Genomic DNA, 15,539 nt, shown 5'->3' on the forward strand with positions numbered 1-15,539 from the left:
CAGTATCTGGGCATATTGCCTTTGACTAGGCAGCTACAAAACAATACCATGGTGAATTTAGTGTAGCGGACTTCTGACGCTCACCAGTGCCTTTAGCACTACACCTGTTGAGGGATTACTGGTGATTCTTGGGACATGTCTGATGGATATCATGGTACATTACAGGACAGCTCTTTATTTGTTAGAGCATGATAATATGATTGTGTGTATGAGATTAAAGGAACTTATACTACTAATAAAAGACATTTATGAGCCTGGAAAGTAGGCTAATTGGAGTGTGACTGGGAACTAGAAGCACTGCAAGGCATGTTTACAATACATTCCAAAGCATCAGGAATAGGCTCAAACTGTGCAACATTGCCCCTACTTGAGGTATGGTGGACCTATTAACAGGTCACAGACCATATCCCAAACATCTGCATTGAGTGGGCTGTAGTAACACACCAATCTGTGAATGTGGAGAGGAAGGTTCCTCTGATCACGTCATTCTCAGATGCTCCATTTTTCAGTTAGAGAGAGACTGCAGACAGTTTGACAGAGATCTGCAAACAAAGGTAAGTGACGAAAATTTGTGGAATACAGTTAATATGATTGCGCACAGATGTAAAAGGCAACTGCTTAACTTTCAGTCTGTAGGACAAAGTGGACACTATGAATGTCAAAACAATATCAACATATCACAAACATTTCCTCCATTACAGATAATGGTAGACATACATAAATTAAGAGAAACTATATGTATGTAAGACAGAATATTTTTTAAAAAAAGGGAAGATAAGAAAGGAAAGAAAGAATGCCATGACCACCCACACAGGTATGCGTAGACTAGGGAATTGCGAGAATTGCCGAAGCACACACATACCAGTGTGAGCAAAGTAGAACAGTGTAGCAACAATAGGTTTAGACACAGGCATAGTTGTATTTAGTTGACAAACTTCGAGTTATTCCAAGGCTGCCAGTAACATATCTAGTAATATACATTGGAAGTTATTCACTAGGAACTTGAGTCCATTCCTTTTATTTTATGTTTTTTCTTTTTCACTTGATTCTTATTTCCAATTTTCTGTTTAGTTTTACATTCTTATTACAAATGTTTGCTCTTAATTTATTACTATATACACATATAAATCACTGAATGTCACCATGATTACTGAATATGCACGACTTGTTTAGTTTTTCCAGATAACTGGTCAGAAATTCATGGCAATAAATTAAATTGAATTGAATTGAAAACAAATTGGTTCAACCAGACAAGAGCCTCGCACACCCTGGTAAGCCTCAAACAACTGAGGCGCGACCCTCCAGAGGTTGTCAGCTAACAACTGTTCTGCCTTAACAGCCAAGATTCCCTTCAAGAATGTCATCAGTCTGAGCAACACCCAGCTGAGTGGCAAAGCGATTTCAGTTCTGAAGTGGGAATGTAACTTTGCTCCTACTCCTGCATTCCAACCAGATGCAGACAACATCAGCACAGCTGAAGAAGTATATTTGGACATTTGTTTTGCTCTGACAAGACTCAAACTTACGAAGCCAGACATCACCAGCAGGACAACCATTACATCAGGATCAATGTTGACCTAAAAAAGAAGGTAGAGAACAACATCAGGGCATTTCTCAAGGGCCCAGATTTATCTAAAGAGGTTGCCATGAAACTATTAACTCAAAGACATGTACTGCCCAGACTTGAACTCCCTAATGTCCACAAAGAGGAGGGTGCCATTAAGCTCTGTTGTGAGCAACATCAGAACTCCTACATATATGTTAGCAAAGTATCTGAAAGACATATTCAGCCTTGTGTGGATAAATGCCCACAAAATATCTGCAATTCTGACTTAAGGATTCAGACATCCTGGTGACCTTCGATGTTTTTCTGCTCACTAGGATGCACCTAGCAGAGTCACTAGATTTCACTGGTCACAAATGTGACCCCAAAGTCTACCAACCAGGTATGTCCAAACTTCCACACATTTGCTTGTTGATGGAGAACACTACGACCAGGTCGTAGGAGTCACAAAGGGCAGCCCACTCCCATCCATGGTCACAATTCTATAAATGGAGCAGTTCAAGTTCGAAGACCAACAGCCATCCAAAAGGAAACATACTTGCTTTTTCTGTTTAAATTATTCTGTGTTTGATGGTGTACTTTTTACACCATACTGAAACTCATAATATCATGTGGTTGATGTTCAAGTGAAGTTTGTCCAATTGCTGTACCCGATTTTGTACTTTTCTGAAATGCTTTACACCTAATGTTCATTAAATTTAAAAACAGCATGGTTCATATGTATACTACTGAATTATGCATTCTTCCTACGTTTCCATGCATAGTTTGTCATTCCTACCTTTGCTGGTATGTTATAATGCAGGACTAAATCATGTCTGCCAATAATGGTGTTATATCTCCCGATTCATATGCATTCTAACTGTCCTAATAACTTGACTAACAAGCAATGTTGTATTTACAAATTCTGATATGAAACACCTTACAGGGTTTAATATATGATAGGTGGCACTGACCAGCCTCCAGGAATGGTTATGTGTTTGTTACACTTGTATCCATCCATCCCTTACAATGTGCGACAAATTTTGTCATGCTCCTATGTTGAGGTTTGTCCAACAAGGGTGACCCCAACAGAAGCTAGTACAGTCCTCAATGTAGGTGCCTACAATAAGATGGTGTTGTCTTAGATGATTACTCTCAACCCATGCGGCTTGTCATTTTAGTAAATGGTCACTAAAATCTTACTGCTATCAATTTCTAGTTTTAGCCATGTCTTGGTGCATAAACATTATGTGAGCTCAGCTGCTTTTCAGGAGTACTTCAAACTATTTCAGCAGTTAATTATTGAGTACTTATTATCATAGTCATCATCTATTGGGAACATTTCACAGGGTCAAATACTAGTAATTTGGTGCCTTGTTTGGTTCTGTTTATTTTCTATTTCATGGAAGTACCAGTGGTAATAATTAATAAAAACTAATGAAGATTAAGTGTTCAATCAGAATATTATGTTAACTAAACTTAAGCTACTTTCCATTCCCATTCCAATGCACCTGTTCTTTAATGGATATCTTATCTAAGGCTCAGATTGAAATGCTGTATTTAGATGTATAAGTTCAACTTCTTTTCCGGAGATATAAGGTGAAAAACTGGAGACCTTCAGAAACTCAAAACTAATTCTAGATACACTTTATTTTCCACTTGCCCTATAAATTATAGCCCAAATTTCTGAGATTATAAATCTGTGGTAGTACTGTAATAAACTGAAACTATTTAAATAAACCTCCATTCTTCTTGTATACATACAATTATTATAAACAAGATTAATGTTAAGAATATGCTGACAACTGAACAATGTAACTGTAAATGCAGTTTCGTGTTCAGTAGTTTCTTCGCTCAATATTAAGTAAGACACGCTAGCTGCAGCAATTTTAAGTATAATGGCAATAATTGTAATGTTATGGGCAGATTATCAATAATTACTGTATGAAATAAGTGTTGCATACTGCAACAGTTTGCAACAGCTATTTCTTTGCACTAATGTATTTCTTAAACCTTTAAAGGTTCTTCTACATTATGAAGTATACATAATACATTGTGAAAGTCAAAAATAGCTGTCAGTCAATAACCAAGAGGCTCCACAGCTAATAGGCCTAGTAGTTGGGCAAGGACGGGAAAATAAATTGGTTACGACATTTGAAAGAGCCAGAATTCATAAAGCAATTTCAGACGAACCAAAATGTAAACATAAATTACAATAACCACAAATGCAAAAAGCATACCTGTTTTAGGTGGAAGTATGCCTGACAAACAACGATGAAGAAACATACATAGCTCCAGTCTGAGATATCTTGGCATTTTCTAATTTGTTTCGTCCCCTGTGCATTTATTAGGTTTCTAAATCAATCTGTCTCTTGTTAGAAACCTGCGCGCGCGCGCGCGCGCGCGCACACACACACACACACACACACACACACACACACACACACACACACACACACACACACACACACACCATTCTACGTAACTTTGTACCTACAAATGTGTTCCTCTGGATCCTGAAAGCGACTTTCTGCAACACTTCTCAACCTTATGTTTCTCTCACTCAAATAGCTACTTTTTTAAATGCTTGGTTTTTGATTTAGTTTTCAAATCAATTTCTTCATAATACACCACTCATTTACAGCCATGTTTATTTTGTTATTAATGACATTTTGTGCCAGTGCAATTTCTTGTGGTGTTTTCTTATTTAACTTTTCTTGGGTAAACACAATCCTCAAAACAATAGTTCCTGTTCAACAATCCTTTCTTTTCATTAACAGGAAATGACTGCAAATATTTTGTCATTAAAGAATGATAGGCGTCCCTATTATCATACCTCGTTTCCTTAAAATCACTACATTTTTTCTGCTCTATCTACGGAGAAGAAGCAACCCATTTGTGGAAGAGTCAGTCTGATTATTTATTGTGGAATTAAAACAGTGTACACTGTACCACTCAAAAAATATTGATAACATCGAATGCAGAGAAATGGAGAGCAGGGGAATCTCTCTGGCAAGAACATTTCTCCCCAGTATTCCAGTTACCTTTTGGTCTGTGTTTTTACCGTGACCAAACGTGTATATGAGGGCAAGTAGGTAATGGCAAAAGGACACGTGTTAACTGAAAAACAGCTGCCTGCAACGATACTGTAACCAACAGGTTCCCAAATTCAACACTTGCATCATCACTGCCTACTTATATTGGTCTCATCAACAATGGCATGTTTCCTAGTCAATACCCACAATCTTATTTCAACAGATGATGCATCATATGAAGAGAGGAAAAATATTATTTGATATTGTTATATACAATATGTACAGGATACAACTAATTCACTATTTCACATCCTTGATGAAATACTGGTGATTCTGCTGATTTTTGAAAGCCAAAACCTCACTCAGGACCACCTCTCTGTAAAAGAGCAGAATTAAATTAGAACTTACTAATTTGAGTAACTATGATTCATTTTATATATTTAAGATATACATTGACAATTTGCTTTAAAAGACAACTGCAGCAAGTTTCTCTAATACCATTACAAGGAGACTGTAGTTCAGTGATAGTCTGTAGGCATACAAGAAATCTGAATTTATCTATAGCCATACATGGAATCTTAATGTTAAAACTATGCATACTCTAATTAAGATTCTTTTGTTCAGGCTTTAACACTCAAATATTTAAAATCAAACAAATTCAAAATTATCAGCACTACACAATGGAAAAGAGAACATGCACCCTAAAGGCCTGAGTGGTAGCAGGATAATGGCAAGCAATGCAGCCTAAAAGACAAAAGAAACATAACATTAAAAAGTAGATTAAACATTTTACACCTTCAGTTTAACCCATGCTGGGTCTTGTGAGCTGTGTGACTGTTATTCAATTAAAGATCACTAAGAGAGACCAAACTAGTCACAAATACTGTAAAATACTTTCTGCAAGGTCTTAAAATGCTTGAGAAAAGATATGTTTAAACTGTCGAAATTTGCTATATGAAAAATTTTCATTATTTTTGATTACTTTCAATTTTAAATCATTATCGGGTTAACAAATATTATCAATAAAACATGACAGGAGAGTCTGGTGACAGGCACAAAACAGGAGCTCAATGTATCATTGCATCATCATTTTAAAATGTACATCAGTTTGTTGACATCAAATAGTCACTCTTAAGTTGTTCATATAGTGTCAACAAACTGAATAATGTAGTCAAACCATGACATCTGATACAGTGGATTCCTGAGTTTTCACTGTTCTTCTGACACAAAGAAACAGTCCTCCCATTTTATTTTATAATATTTGTTCACCTGGCGATATTTAAGATCAGAACTTGCCAAAAATAATAATAAAAAAATTAATATATCTGCTTTTGTCAGTTCAGCTGGCTTTCTTCAAACACTTGGAAATGGTGCATGACCAGTTTTGGGCCATCAAGCCCATCATCAGGGTTCATTCTCTTGCAGGACAGGAGTAGACAACATACTGCTGACTGTACTGACAGAGTAATGAAAGAAGGGCAGCCACCTGAAGATGGGCATAATGGTCCAGACTGGTAAAGACAATGATATAAACTTATTTAAAAACATTTGTGGCAGGTTGCAACTTCATTCAAAATCTTCAGAGTTCTGCAATAGCTCTCTTGGAAGGAAGAAAATGCTCCTCTAACCTGCTGGTTCAGACCAATTTTTGTATGCTTTTCTTCCTTCTTCTTCTTCTTCTTCTTCTTCTTCTTCTTCGTATCTATTGGTTCCTTCATGTGAAGGATTCGTTTTCTAAGTTTCAAGACCTATTTGTCTGTTAGCTCCAACTTACAGTCCATATTTTAACAGTTAGCAGTCTAATAAAAATAACTTGTTAGTTAGCATCTGTCATGCTCACTACAGCGCTGCCACGATGGCTGTTGGTTTCCTTCAACAAAGGCTCAAACAAGCAATGATCTGTCTGCCAATGCAAATAGGATGTGTGGCAGCTGGTAATAATTACATCAACTTACAGATGTACACTGGGACACTAACTTAATTTGTGTCAAATTGACAGTAGTGGTCAGTTCACAAGTTACATAGATAATTATGACTGGAAAAACTCAGTTTCATGGCATGATGTGTCAAATCACAAGTAATTTTAATTATATTTTAGGGATTTCTCTTCCATTTGATTTGGTCAAGAGACAAATTCTGAGAATGAATGGGTTTGAGAGCAAAGTCACACACCCAAGAAAGACATGTATCCAACTTGATCCATTATGGCAAACTTCAGCAATATCTGATTATTGAAAAAGGTTGAAGCACCTCCACTGACATGTTCTGCATAGTATCCAGTTGCTGTCTGCCATGGACTTGAATTATAGGAGTATTTCTGTGTAATGATCCTTTTTATAATTTTAAAACTCTTAAGTATGAATCATTGTCTTGAGCAATGAATATGACAATTGCAGTCTCCTCCATCTGTGATCTTTCATTTGTCAAATAAATACAAACATTAAAAAAAGATAAAGAAGGTCAGTTCCAGTGCTTGACGAGGTATTTTGTGTCCAAGAAATGATTAAAGCTTATGTCCACCAAATGCACCAATAAACAGTTGAGAGTAGATTGGCAGTCATCTCCGCGATACTGCACCAGTCCTTATGTTGGTTTATGCATATCACATCAGTAAAGAGAGTGGATTCATAAGCCTGGAAACCAACAAAGTAAAATTTCTTTTTATATGTACTACCAATCACACTTACAAGAAAAGAACCCAACTCAAATGGCTAATACTGAACTGTTTTAAAATAATGGCATGTGTGTGTTCTACCACTCATCAAGAACATTTATCCGTAAAACTGCGTTTGTGTGGAAGCGATGTCTGAAGTTAATGAACCTAAAGACTGCAGAGGCATGAATTGTCACAACCAGCAGATTCACAAGTCACAATTGGTCCATTACTTGGCAAGAATCTTAACAGTTCGCAAATGAGATTTTCATTCTGCAGCAGAGAGAATGCTGATATGGAACTTCCTGGTAGATTCAAACTGTGTACTGTACTTGTCCATTAAAGGGAAATGTTCCATTCATGTCTCTGTCCAGCACACAGTGTTAATCTGCCAGGAAGTTTCATCTAAACAGTTGCTTAATATGATACATGTTAACACATGCAGTATTTACAGCTGTATTTTCCCAAATAGAAGTAGCTGTGTACATTTTTACCCTATTCATCACTGAAGTGCAAATATGAACAGAGTGAAAGCAGTTGATAAAATGGCAGTCACGTAATGTGATCTGCAGTTTGTCATTTTGCAAGCCTACAAAATAAAAAAATCTAACACTGGGTTTGTACAATCTAAAATAACATAATTGTCTATTAGATGGTATTGTTCCTTCAATGGGTTGCACTTTTGCAGTATACAGGTTTGTTAACCTTCAATAATCAATTGTAGGCCTCAACAAACTCAAGAGTTCAGTGGGTAGTGGCTTGGATGAATGATACACATACCGCCATACATTAAAATAATTTTTATTTGTTTTTAGATGTTCAAGTTGGAGTGTTTCACTAGTTAGCATCTTTAACTCATTTAGATTACAGTTTGTTCATTCATTCAGAAAAGAAACTCTGTATTGTTTCCAATTACAAGAGAGGAAACATCCCTCCCTCCAGATATGGTTGATAGGGAAGTATTACCCTCGCCGTTTTTACAGAATAGTAAATGATGTGTGGCCCAACTTTGGCTGAATTTACTCCACCCATTTCACACGTACACCTCAACTGTTACCATCCAGCTAGCAATCCTCAGTACTATGGATAAGCCTCTAATATTCATCATTTTCCAATCACTATAACTTATTTTAACCCCCCCCACACACACACACACCACTCTCTCCATCAAAACGCTAAGGGTTAAGTATCATCAGAACTGTCACCAATTCACCCAACAATATCAAAACCATACACCCATCAACAATAATTTCCACCACTTATGATAACTTCAAAATAACAGCTTCTTCTCACTGCCACCCCCACTTCTTGTGGTGCTAGACATGCATTATCATCCCTCCTCAAGCATATTTTCCAGACAGCAAATCAAATTCGTACTAAGCTTAGTTGGAACCAATCAAGAATTCCGGTTTTAAGTGTACTTTTCATCACTTTTTCCACAGCCACTTAAACAAAAAGGGGTGTAAAGGCATCTTACCCAGGTATTATATTTTTATTCCTTAGAATGCTACAAGTGTACAAAGTTTGGTTAAAATTTCTCCACGCACTCTACAGTTTCGCTAGTATTCCTCCCCTATCCACACCTCCATCTCTGTAACGGTTACAGTGTCTACTCCCACAGTAATTTTTTCAAGGAAGAGCCATATTTGGACTAAGTTTGATGTACATTACTCCTGACATTCAAGAGCTATCCTAGAACACACACACACACACACACACACACACACACACACACACACACACACATTTTATATACTGTCACATCCTCTGCATCATCCACTAAGGTGTAGTGGCTATAGCACTGACTGGCAAGGTGCAGGTCACTAATTTGAGTCCCATTTTCTGCAATTATCGGGTATTTAACACTTGTGATTTCTGGAAGATTCTTGGACTTATTTATGTAATATTGTAATCCACCAGAACATTCTACATACGTTTACATTTGAGCACTGTCTGCTCACACGGGCAGTGGAGCTCTGTATGTACTTTTGTGCATGTTCAATAAACATTCTTTCAGTGGGATAAGTTAGTTCTGTTTTTTTTTTTGGTCGCAAAACTTCTATGGTCATTAGCGCCCAGTCTGTGACTTAGGAAACAGTAAAAAACCGAAATTGAAAACCAGCAGCAATGGGAACGAAAGTCATAAAATTGGAGAAACTAAAAGCAGAAGGAAGGCTTAAAAATCCACTACAGAAAGGGGTTGGTTGTCCCCAAAAAAAGCTTCAAATGATTGACGTCATTTCACTGGCACTAATAAACTTGAGAACGCGGTCGGTTGAGCGCGCGTCATCTGCTAAAATCGACGATATATCAGGCGATAGCTGTAGACGGGAGCGTAATGGATTAAAATAGGGGCACTCAATTAAAAGGTGTCTTACCGTCCACAGTTGAGAGCAGTGGGGACAGAGTGGGGGAGGATTGCCGCTTAAAAGACGTCGATGGCTAAAAAGACAGTGCCCTATCCAGAGTCTAGTTAAAATTACCTCCTCCCGACGACGCGTTCGGGAGGAAGAGGTCCAAGCACAAGGAAGAGCTTTCGTGTCCCGCAATTTATTATGGGTAAGTGTCGACCAATGCGTGTGCCATAAATGAACAACACGTCGACATAGAACGCTCTGTAGATCGGCGAAGGGAATCGATTGAATAGCTGGCCGAGGAAGAGAGACTGCAGCCTTGGCTGCAATATCGGCCGCCTCATTTCCACAGATACCAACGTGTCCTAGGAGCCAGAGGAACGCCACCGAGACGCCCCCCCAGGTGGAGCAAGCGCAGACAGTTCTGAATCCGGTGGACCAGAGGGTGCACAGGATAAAGAGCTTGGAGACTGAGGAAAGAGCTGAGAGAATCTGAACAGATAACGTACTGTATCCGCTGATGGCGGCGGATGTAGTGGACAGCCTGGAGAACAGCGTAAAGCTCCGCAGTATAAACCGAACACTGGTCGGGAAGCCGAAAGTGATTTGGGGTGTCGCCAACAATATAGGCACTACCTACACCTAATGATGTTTTCGAGCCGTCGGTGTAAATAAATGTGGTGTCCGTCATTTGTGCACATAGAGCAGCAAATGCCCGACGATAAACAAGTGAAGGGGTACCATCCTTGGGAAATCGACAAAGGTCACGGAGCAGGCAGATCCGGGGACGAAGTCAAGGCGGTGCTGTACCCCAAGTTGTCAAGAAGGTTTTAGGAAAGCGGAAGGAAAGAGAATGGAGCAGTTGACGGAAGCGGACTCCCGGTGGTAGTAGGGAGGAGGGGCGGCCTGCATACCCTACATCAAAGGAGGCATCGAAAAAAATGTCATGGGCTGGATTAGCAGGCATGGAAGACAGATGGCTAGCATAACGACTCAGAAGGACTGCTCGCCGATTGGACAGCGGAGGTTCAACAGTCTCAGCATAAAGGCTTTCCACAAGGCTGGTGTAAAAAGCTCCAGACACTAAACGTAATCCACGGTGGTGGATAGAGTCGAGACGCCGAAGAATAGACGGCCGAGCAGAGGAGTAGACTATGCTTCCATAGTCCAATTTCGAGCGCACTAAGGCGCGATAGAGGCGGAGAAGGACCACTCGGTCCGCTCCCCAGGAGGTACCATTCAGGACACGGAGAGTGTTAAGGGATCGCTGACAGTGAGCCGAAAGATAGGAAACGTGGGAGGACCAGCACAGTTTTCTGTCAAACATAAGACCCAAGAATTTAGCGACGTTTGAAAATGGAAGGTTGACAGGACCTAGATGTAAGGAGGGCGGAAGAAACTCCTTACGTCGCCAAAAATTAACACAAACGGTCTTACTGGGAGAAAAACGGAAGCCGGTTTCGATGCTCCAAGAGTGGAGGCGATCGAGAGAGCCTTGAAGGCGTCGTTCAAGAAGGCTGGTCCGTTGAGAGCTGTAGTAGATCGCAAAATCGTCCACAAAGAGGGAGCCTGAGACATCAGGAAGGAGACAATCCATAATTGGATTTATGGCAATGGCGAACAGTACAACACTCAGCACGGAGCCCTGGGGAACCCCGTTTTCTTGGGAGGAAGTATGGGAGAGAGTGGTGTTCACCCACACCCTAAATGTGCGTTTTGCCATAAATTCGCGAAGAAAAAGGGGCAGCCGACCTCGAAAGCCCCACGAGAACAGTGTGCGGAGGATGCCTGTCCTCCAACAGGTATCGTATGCTCTCTCCAGATCAAAAAATATTGCTACTGTTGGGCGTTTCCGGAGAAAATTGTTCATGATATAAGTGGAGAGAGCAACAAGATGGTCAACTGCAGAACGATGCTTTCGGAATCCGCATTGGGCAGGTGTTAAAAGACTGCGGGATTCCAGCCACCACGCTAAACGGTAATTCACCATACGCTCCAAAACCTTACAGACACTACTCGTGAGAGAAATGGGGCGATAGCTAGAGGGGAGATGTTTGTCCTTTCCAGGTTTCGGAACAGGAACGACGATAGCTTCCCGCCATCGTCTGGGAAAAGTACTGTCGGTCCAAATTCGATTATAAAGGCGAAGGAGGTAACGCAGACTATGGGTTGATAAATGCAGCAACATTTGGACGTGGATACCATCCGGTCCTGGGGCGGAGGAGCGAGAAGAAGAGAGTGCATGTTGGAGTTCCCGCAAGGAGAAAACAGTATTGTAGCTTTCGCGATTTTGAGAGGAGAAAGCAAGAGGTCGTACTTCCGCTGCACGTTTCTTCGGGAGAAACGCTGGCGGGTAATTTGAAGAGCTCGAAATCTCAGCAAAGTGCTGACCCAACAAGTTAGAAATTGCGACGGGATCCACTAATGTGTCATGCGCTACAGTGAGCCCAGAGACCGGAGAGAAACTAGGCGCGCCTGAGAACCGTCGAAGCCGACTCCAAACTTCCGAGGAGGGAGTGAAGGTGTTAAATGAGCTAATAAAGAATTTCCAGCTTGCCTTCTTGCTATCGCGGATGACACGACGGCATCGCGCTCGGAACTGCTTATAGCGGATACAGTTGGCCAAAGTAGGATGGTGACGGAAAACGGAGAGAGCACGTTGCCGCTCACGTATTGCATCACGGCATGCCTCGTTCCACCAAGGAACTGGGGGGTGCCGGGGCAATTTGGAGGTGCGTGGTATTGAATGTTCCGCAGCTGTAAGAATAGCGTCGGTAATATGTGTGACCTCATCGTCGACGCTGGGAAAGTGACGGTCATCGAAAGTCGCTAGAGACGAAAAAAGCGTCCAATCGGCTTGGGCAAACTTCCAGTGTCACGGGTGCATGTAGGGCAGTTGAGGCTGCAGTCTAAGGACACATGGAAAGTGGTCACTCGAGTGTGTATCATCAAGGGCGAACCATTCGAAGCGCCGAGCTAGCAGAACAGTACCGACCGCAAGGTCCTAATGAGATAAATTTGTCGTGGAGGCAGACAAAAATGTAGGGACCCCAGTGTTGAGGCAAACTAGATCTGCTTGGTGGAAGACGTCTAGCAATAGTGAGCCACGTGGACAAGGATGTGGAGATCCCCAAAGCGGGTGGTGGGCATCGAAGTCCCCAACCAGCAAATATGGGGGTGGAAGCTGACCAAGAAGATGAAGGAGATCAGCTTGTGCCATTGGTGTGGACGATGGAATGTATACAGTACAAAGAGAGAATGTGTATCCGGAAAGGGAAAGACGGACGGCGACAGCTTGGAAGGAAGTGTTTAAATCGATTGGGTGATAATGGAGAGTTTCATGGAGAAGAATCATGAGTCCTCCATGTGCTGAAGTGCCTTCAACAGAGGGGAGATCATATCAGACGGACTGAAAATGAGGGAGAACAAAGCAGTCATGGGGACGCAGCTTTGTTTCCTGAAGACAGAAGATGACTGGCGAGTAGGATCGTAAGAGGATCGACAATTCATTCCGATTGGCTCGAATACCGCGGATATTCCAGTGGATAATGGACATAGGGTGAACAGAAAATGGAGGAATGTGACCAAGGTCGCTGTCAATTCAACGACTGCTCTGAGCTTGCGACCGACAGCATGGAATGGCATTCAGCCGAAGGCAGAAGATCCTGATCCACAGGTTGGTCAGGAGCAGCTCCTGCCACCAGCGATCGGCCGGTTGATCGGTCGCCAGCAGTGTGCCTCGGCGACACAGAAGACGGCCGAGGGCGATTTCCACTAGGTGGTGCTGTAGATGGGACACGCCTTGGCGGAGAAGGAGAGGAACTGGGTTTCTTTGTAGCCTTCTTGGAAGTATGATGTTTAGAGGAAGGAGGAACCGATGGTTGGGAAGTTGCCGTACGTAAAAACTCTTCACGAGTATGCTCTTTTTTCGAAGTCTTGGTGTCTGACTTTTGGGCTCGAGATTTAGCAGAACTTGACGAAGGGTGAGCCAGAGAGTGGGCAGGCCAAAGTGGGGAGGTTGAACGGGCGATCTTTGCGCTGGCCGATCTGACGACCGTGGCACTAAAGGTGAGGTCACAAGTCTGCATGGCCGCCTCCTTTGTTGGCCGAGGAGAAGCAAGGACAGTGCTGTATTTGCCTTTCTAAGGCACGGTGGGCTGTCGACTGGCGAATAATTTTCGAGCAGCAAAGGTCGACACCTTTTCCTTTACTCTAATTTCCTGGATGAGCTTTTCGTCCTTAAAAACGGGACAATCTCGAGAGGAAGCTGCGTGGTCACACATACAGTTGATGCAGCGAGGGGATGGAGGTGGACAAGCACCCTCATGGGCATCCTTGCCACACATAACACATTTGGCCGGATTGGAACAGGACTGGCTGGTGTGATTGAACCGCTGACGCCGATAGAAACGCGTAGGGTTTGGGACGTAAGGGCGAACTGAAATTATCTCATAGCCTGCTTTGATTTTCGATGGGAGTTGAACTTTGTCAAATGTCAAGAAGACAGTGCAGGTTGGAATGTTGTTTGTGTCAACCCTTTTCATAACCCTACGAACAACCGTTACACCCTGGTCAGACAGGTAGTGCTGAATTTCTTCGTCAGACAATCCATCAAGGGAGTGTGTATAAACGACTCCACGTGAGGAATTTAAAGTACGCTGCGGTTCCACCCGGACAGGGAAGGTGTGTAGTAGTGAGGTACGCAGCAATTTTTGCGCCTGGAGGGCACTGACTGTTTCTAACAACAGGGTGCCATTCCGTAATCTGGAACAAGACTTTACAGGACCTGCAATTGCGTCGACACCTTTCTGAACAATGAAAGGGTTGACCGTGGAGAAGTCGTGACCTTCGTCAGACCGAGAAACAACAAGGAACTGTGGCAACGATGGAAGAACTGTCTGTGGCTGAGACTCAGTGAACTTACGTTTGTGAGCAGACATAGTGGAAGGTGAGGAAACCATTGCGGAAGAATCCCCCATGATTACCGGCGTCTCCGATGGCGCGCTCCTCCATTGTGGGGGCCCTCTCTGAGGGCACTCCCGCCTTAGGTGATTGTTCACACCTCAGGTCACATCTCCCGACAAACGGACGGAGGGACCAATCGGCACTTTCGGAAGATATCAGCTCGGGTAATCACCCCTCCCTGGGCCAGGCCGTTACCAGGGGGTACGTACGTGTCCTACCTGTCTACCCGGGGCGGGGAATTACGCGTTACCCCGTCACCGGCTACGCATGGAAGTGCGTGGGTTGGCCTTCAGACACGCACAGGGAGGAAGAAAGAGAAAGGGAAAGGAAAGAAGAGAGGTCTCAAACGCCGCAGCGGAGAAAAGGGTAAAGAGAAGAGGTAAGGTAAAGAGAAGAACAAAGGAAGGATGAAGACATACAAGCAAGGAAGGCGAAGAATGCGATACATTTAGAAGCGTCCGTCTCCGGACGTAGGCACAAACCATACTCCCAGAGGGGGAGAAAGGGAAGGAAAGAGCCAGAGGTGGGGGGGTGGGGGCGAAGATGGGGGATGGGGAAGGATGCGGAAAGGGAAGGTATGCAGCCCGGAAAGGAAGGAAGGCCACATTAGCTCGGGGTCCCGTGCTCGCTACGCACGTATCCACAAAAAGAGTTGTGGATCCCCTGGGGGGTAAGTTAGTTCTTGTTGATGATCGTACTCTCGCAACTGGTACTTGATTTTGGATTCTTTGAGACAACATTTAAATATAAATATTTTTTTAAAACAATGTGCAGCATGAAGAATTTACTTTTCTTGTAAACTACTGCAATTTATATGGTTACATTTCTTTGGGGAATTTGTTTAAGCACCAAATTATATGAGTAACTGCAAAATACAAGTGGCAACAAAGCTGGCTACATAATTACAGATAATAATATGTCAGAAAGCACAATTTTGTCTGGATCCCAAAGTTTTGAGTGAGGGAGTGCTTTACATGGCCGGGAGCAAA

The 15,539-nt window shown here is 42.3% G+C and overlaps 1 protein-coding gene across 1 annotated transcript in view; it reads right to left on the minus strand.

Moving 5' to 3' along the window:
• Positions 1-4,814: 4,814 nt before the first annotated feature.
• The window catches only part of LOC126483759 (alpha-ketoglutarate dehydrogenase component 4), a 55,560-nt gene continuing 44,835 nt past the window's right edge, over positions 4,815-15,539 (minus strand). The window contains exon 4 of the mRNA XM_050106904.1: positions 4,815-4,954. Coding sequence (XP_049962861.1) covers positions 4,937-4,954 — 18 coding nt within the window. The 3' untranslated portion in view covers positions 4,815-4,936. The remainder of the gene's footprint in view (positions 4,955-15,539) is intronic.

This window comes from Schistocerca serialis, chromosome 6, assembly GCF_023864345.2.
Source record: "Schistocerca serialis cubense isolate TAMUIC-IGC-003099 chromosome 6, iqSchSeri2.2, whole genome shotgun sequence".
In the NCBI taxonomy this organism is placed as follows: domain Eukaryota; kingdom Metazoa; phylum Arthropoda; class Insecta; order Orthoptera; family Acrididae; genus Schistocerca; species Schistocerca serialis.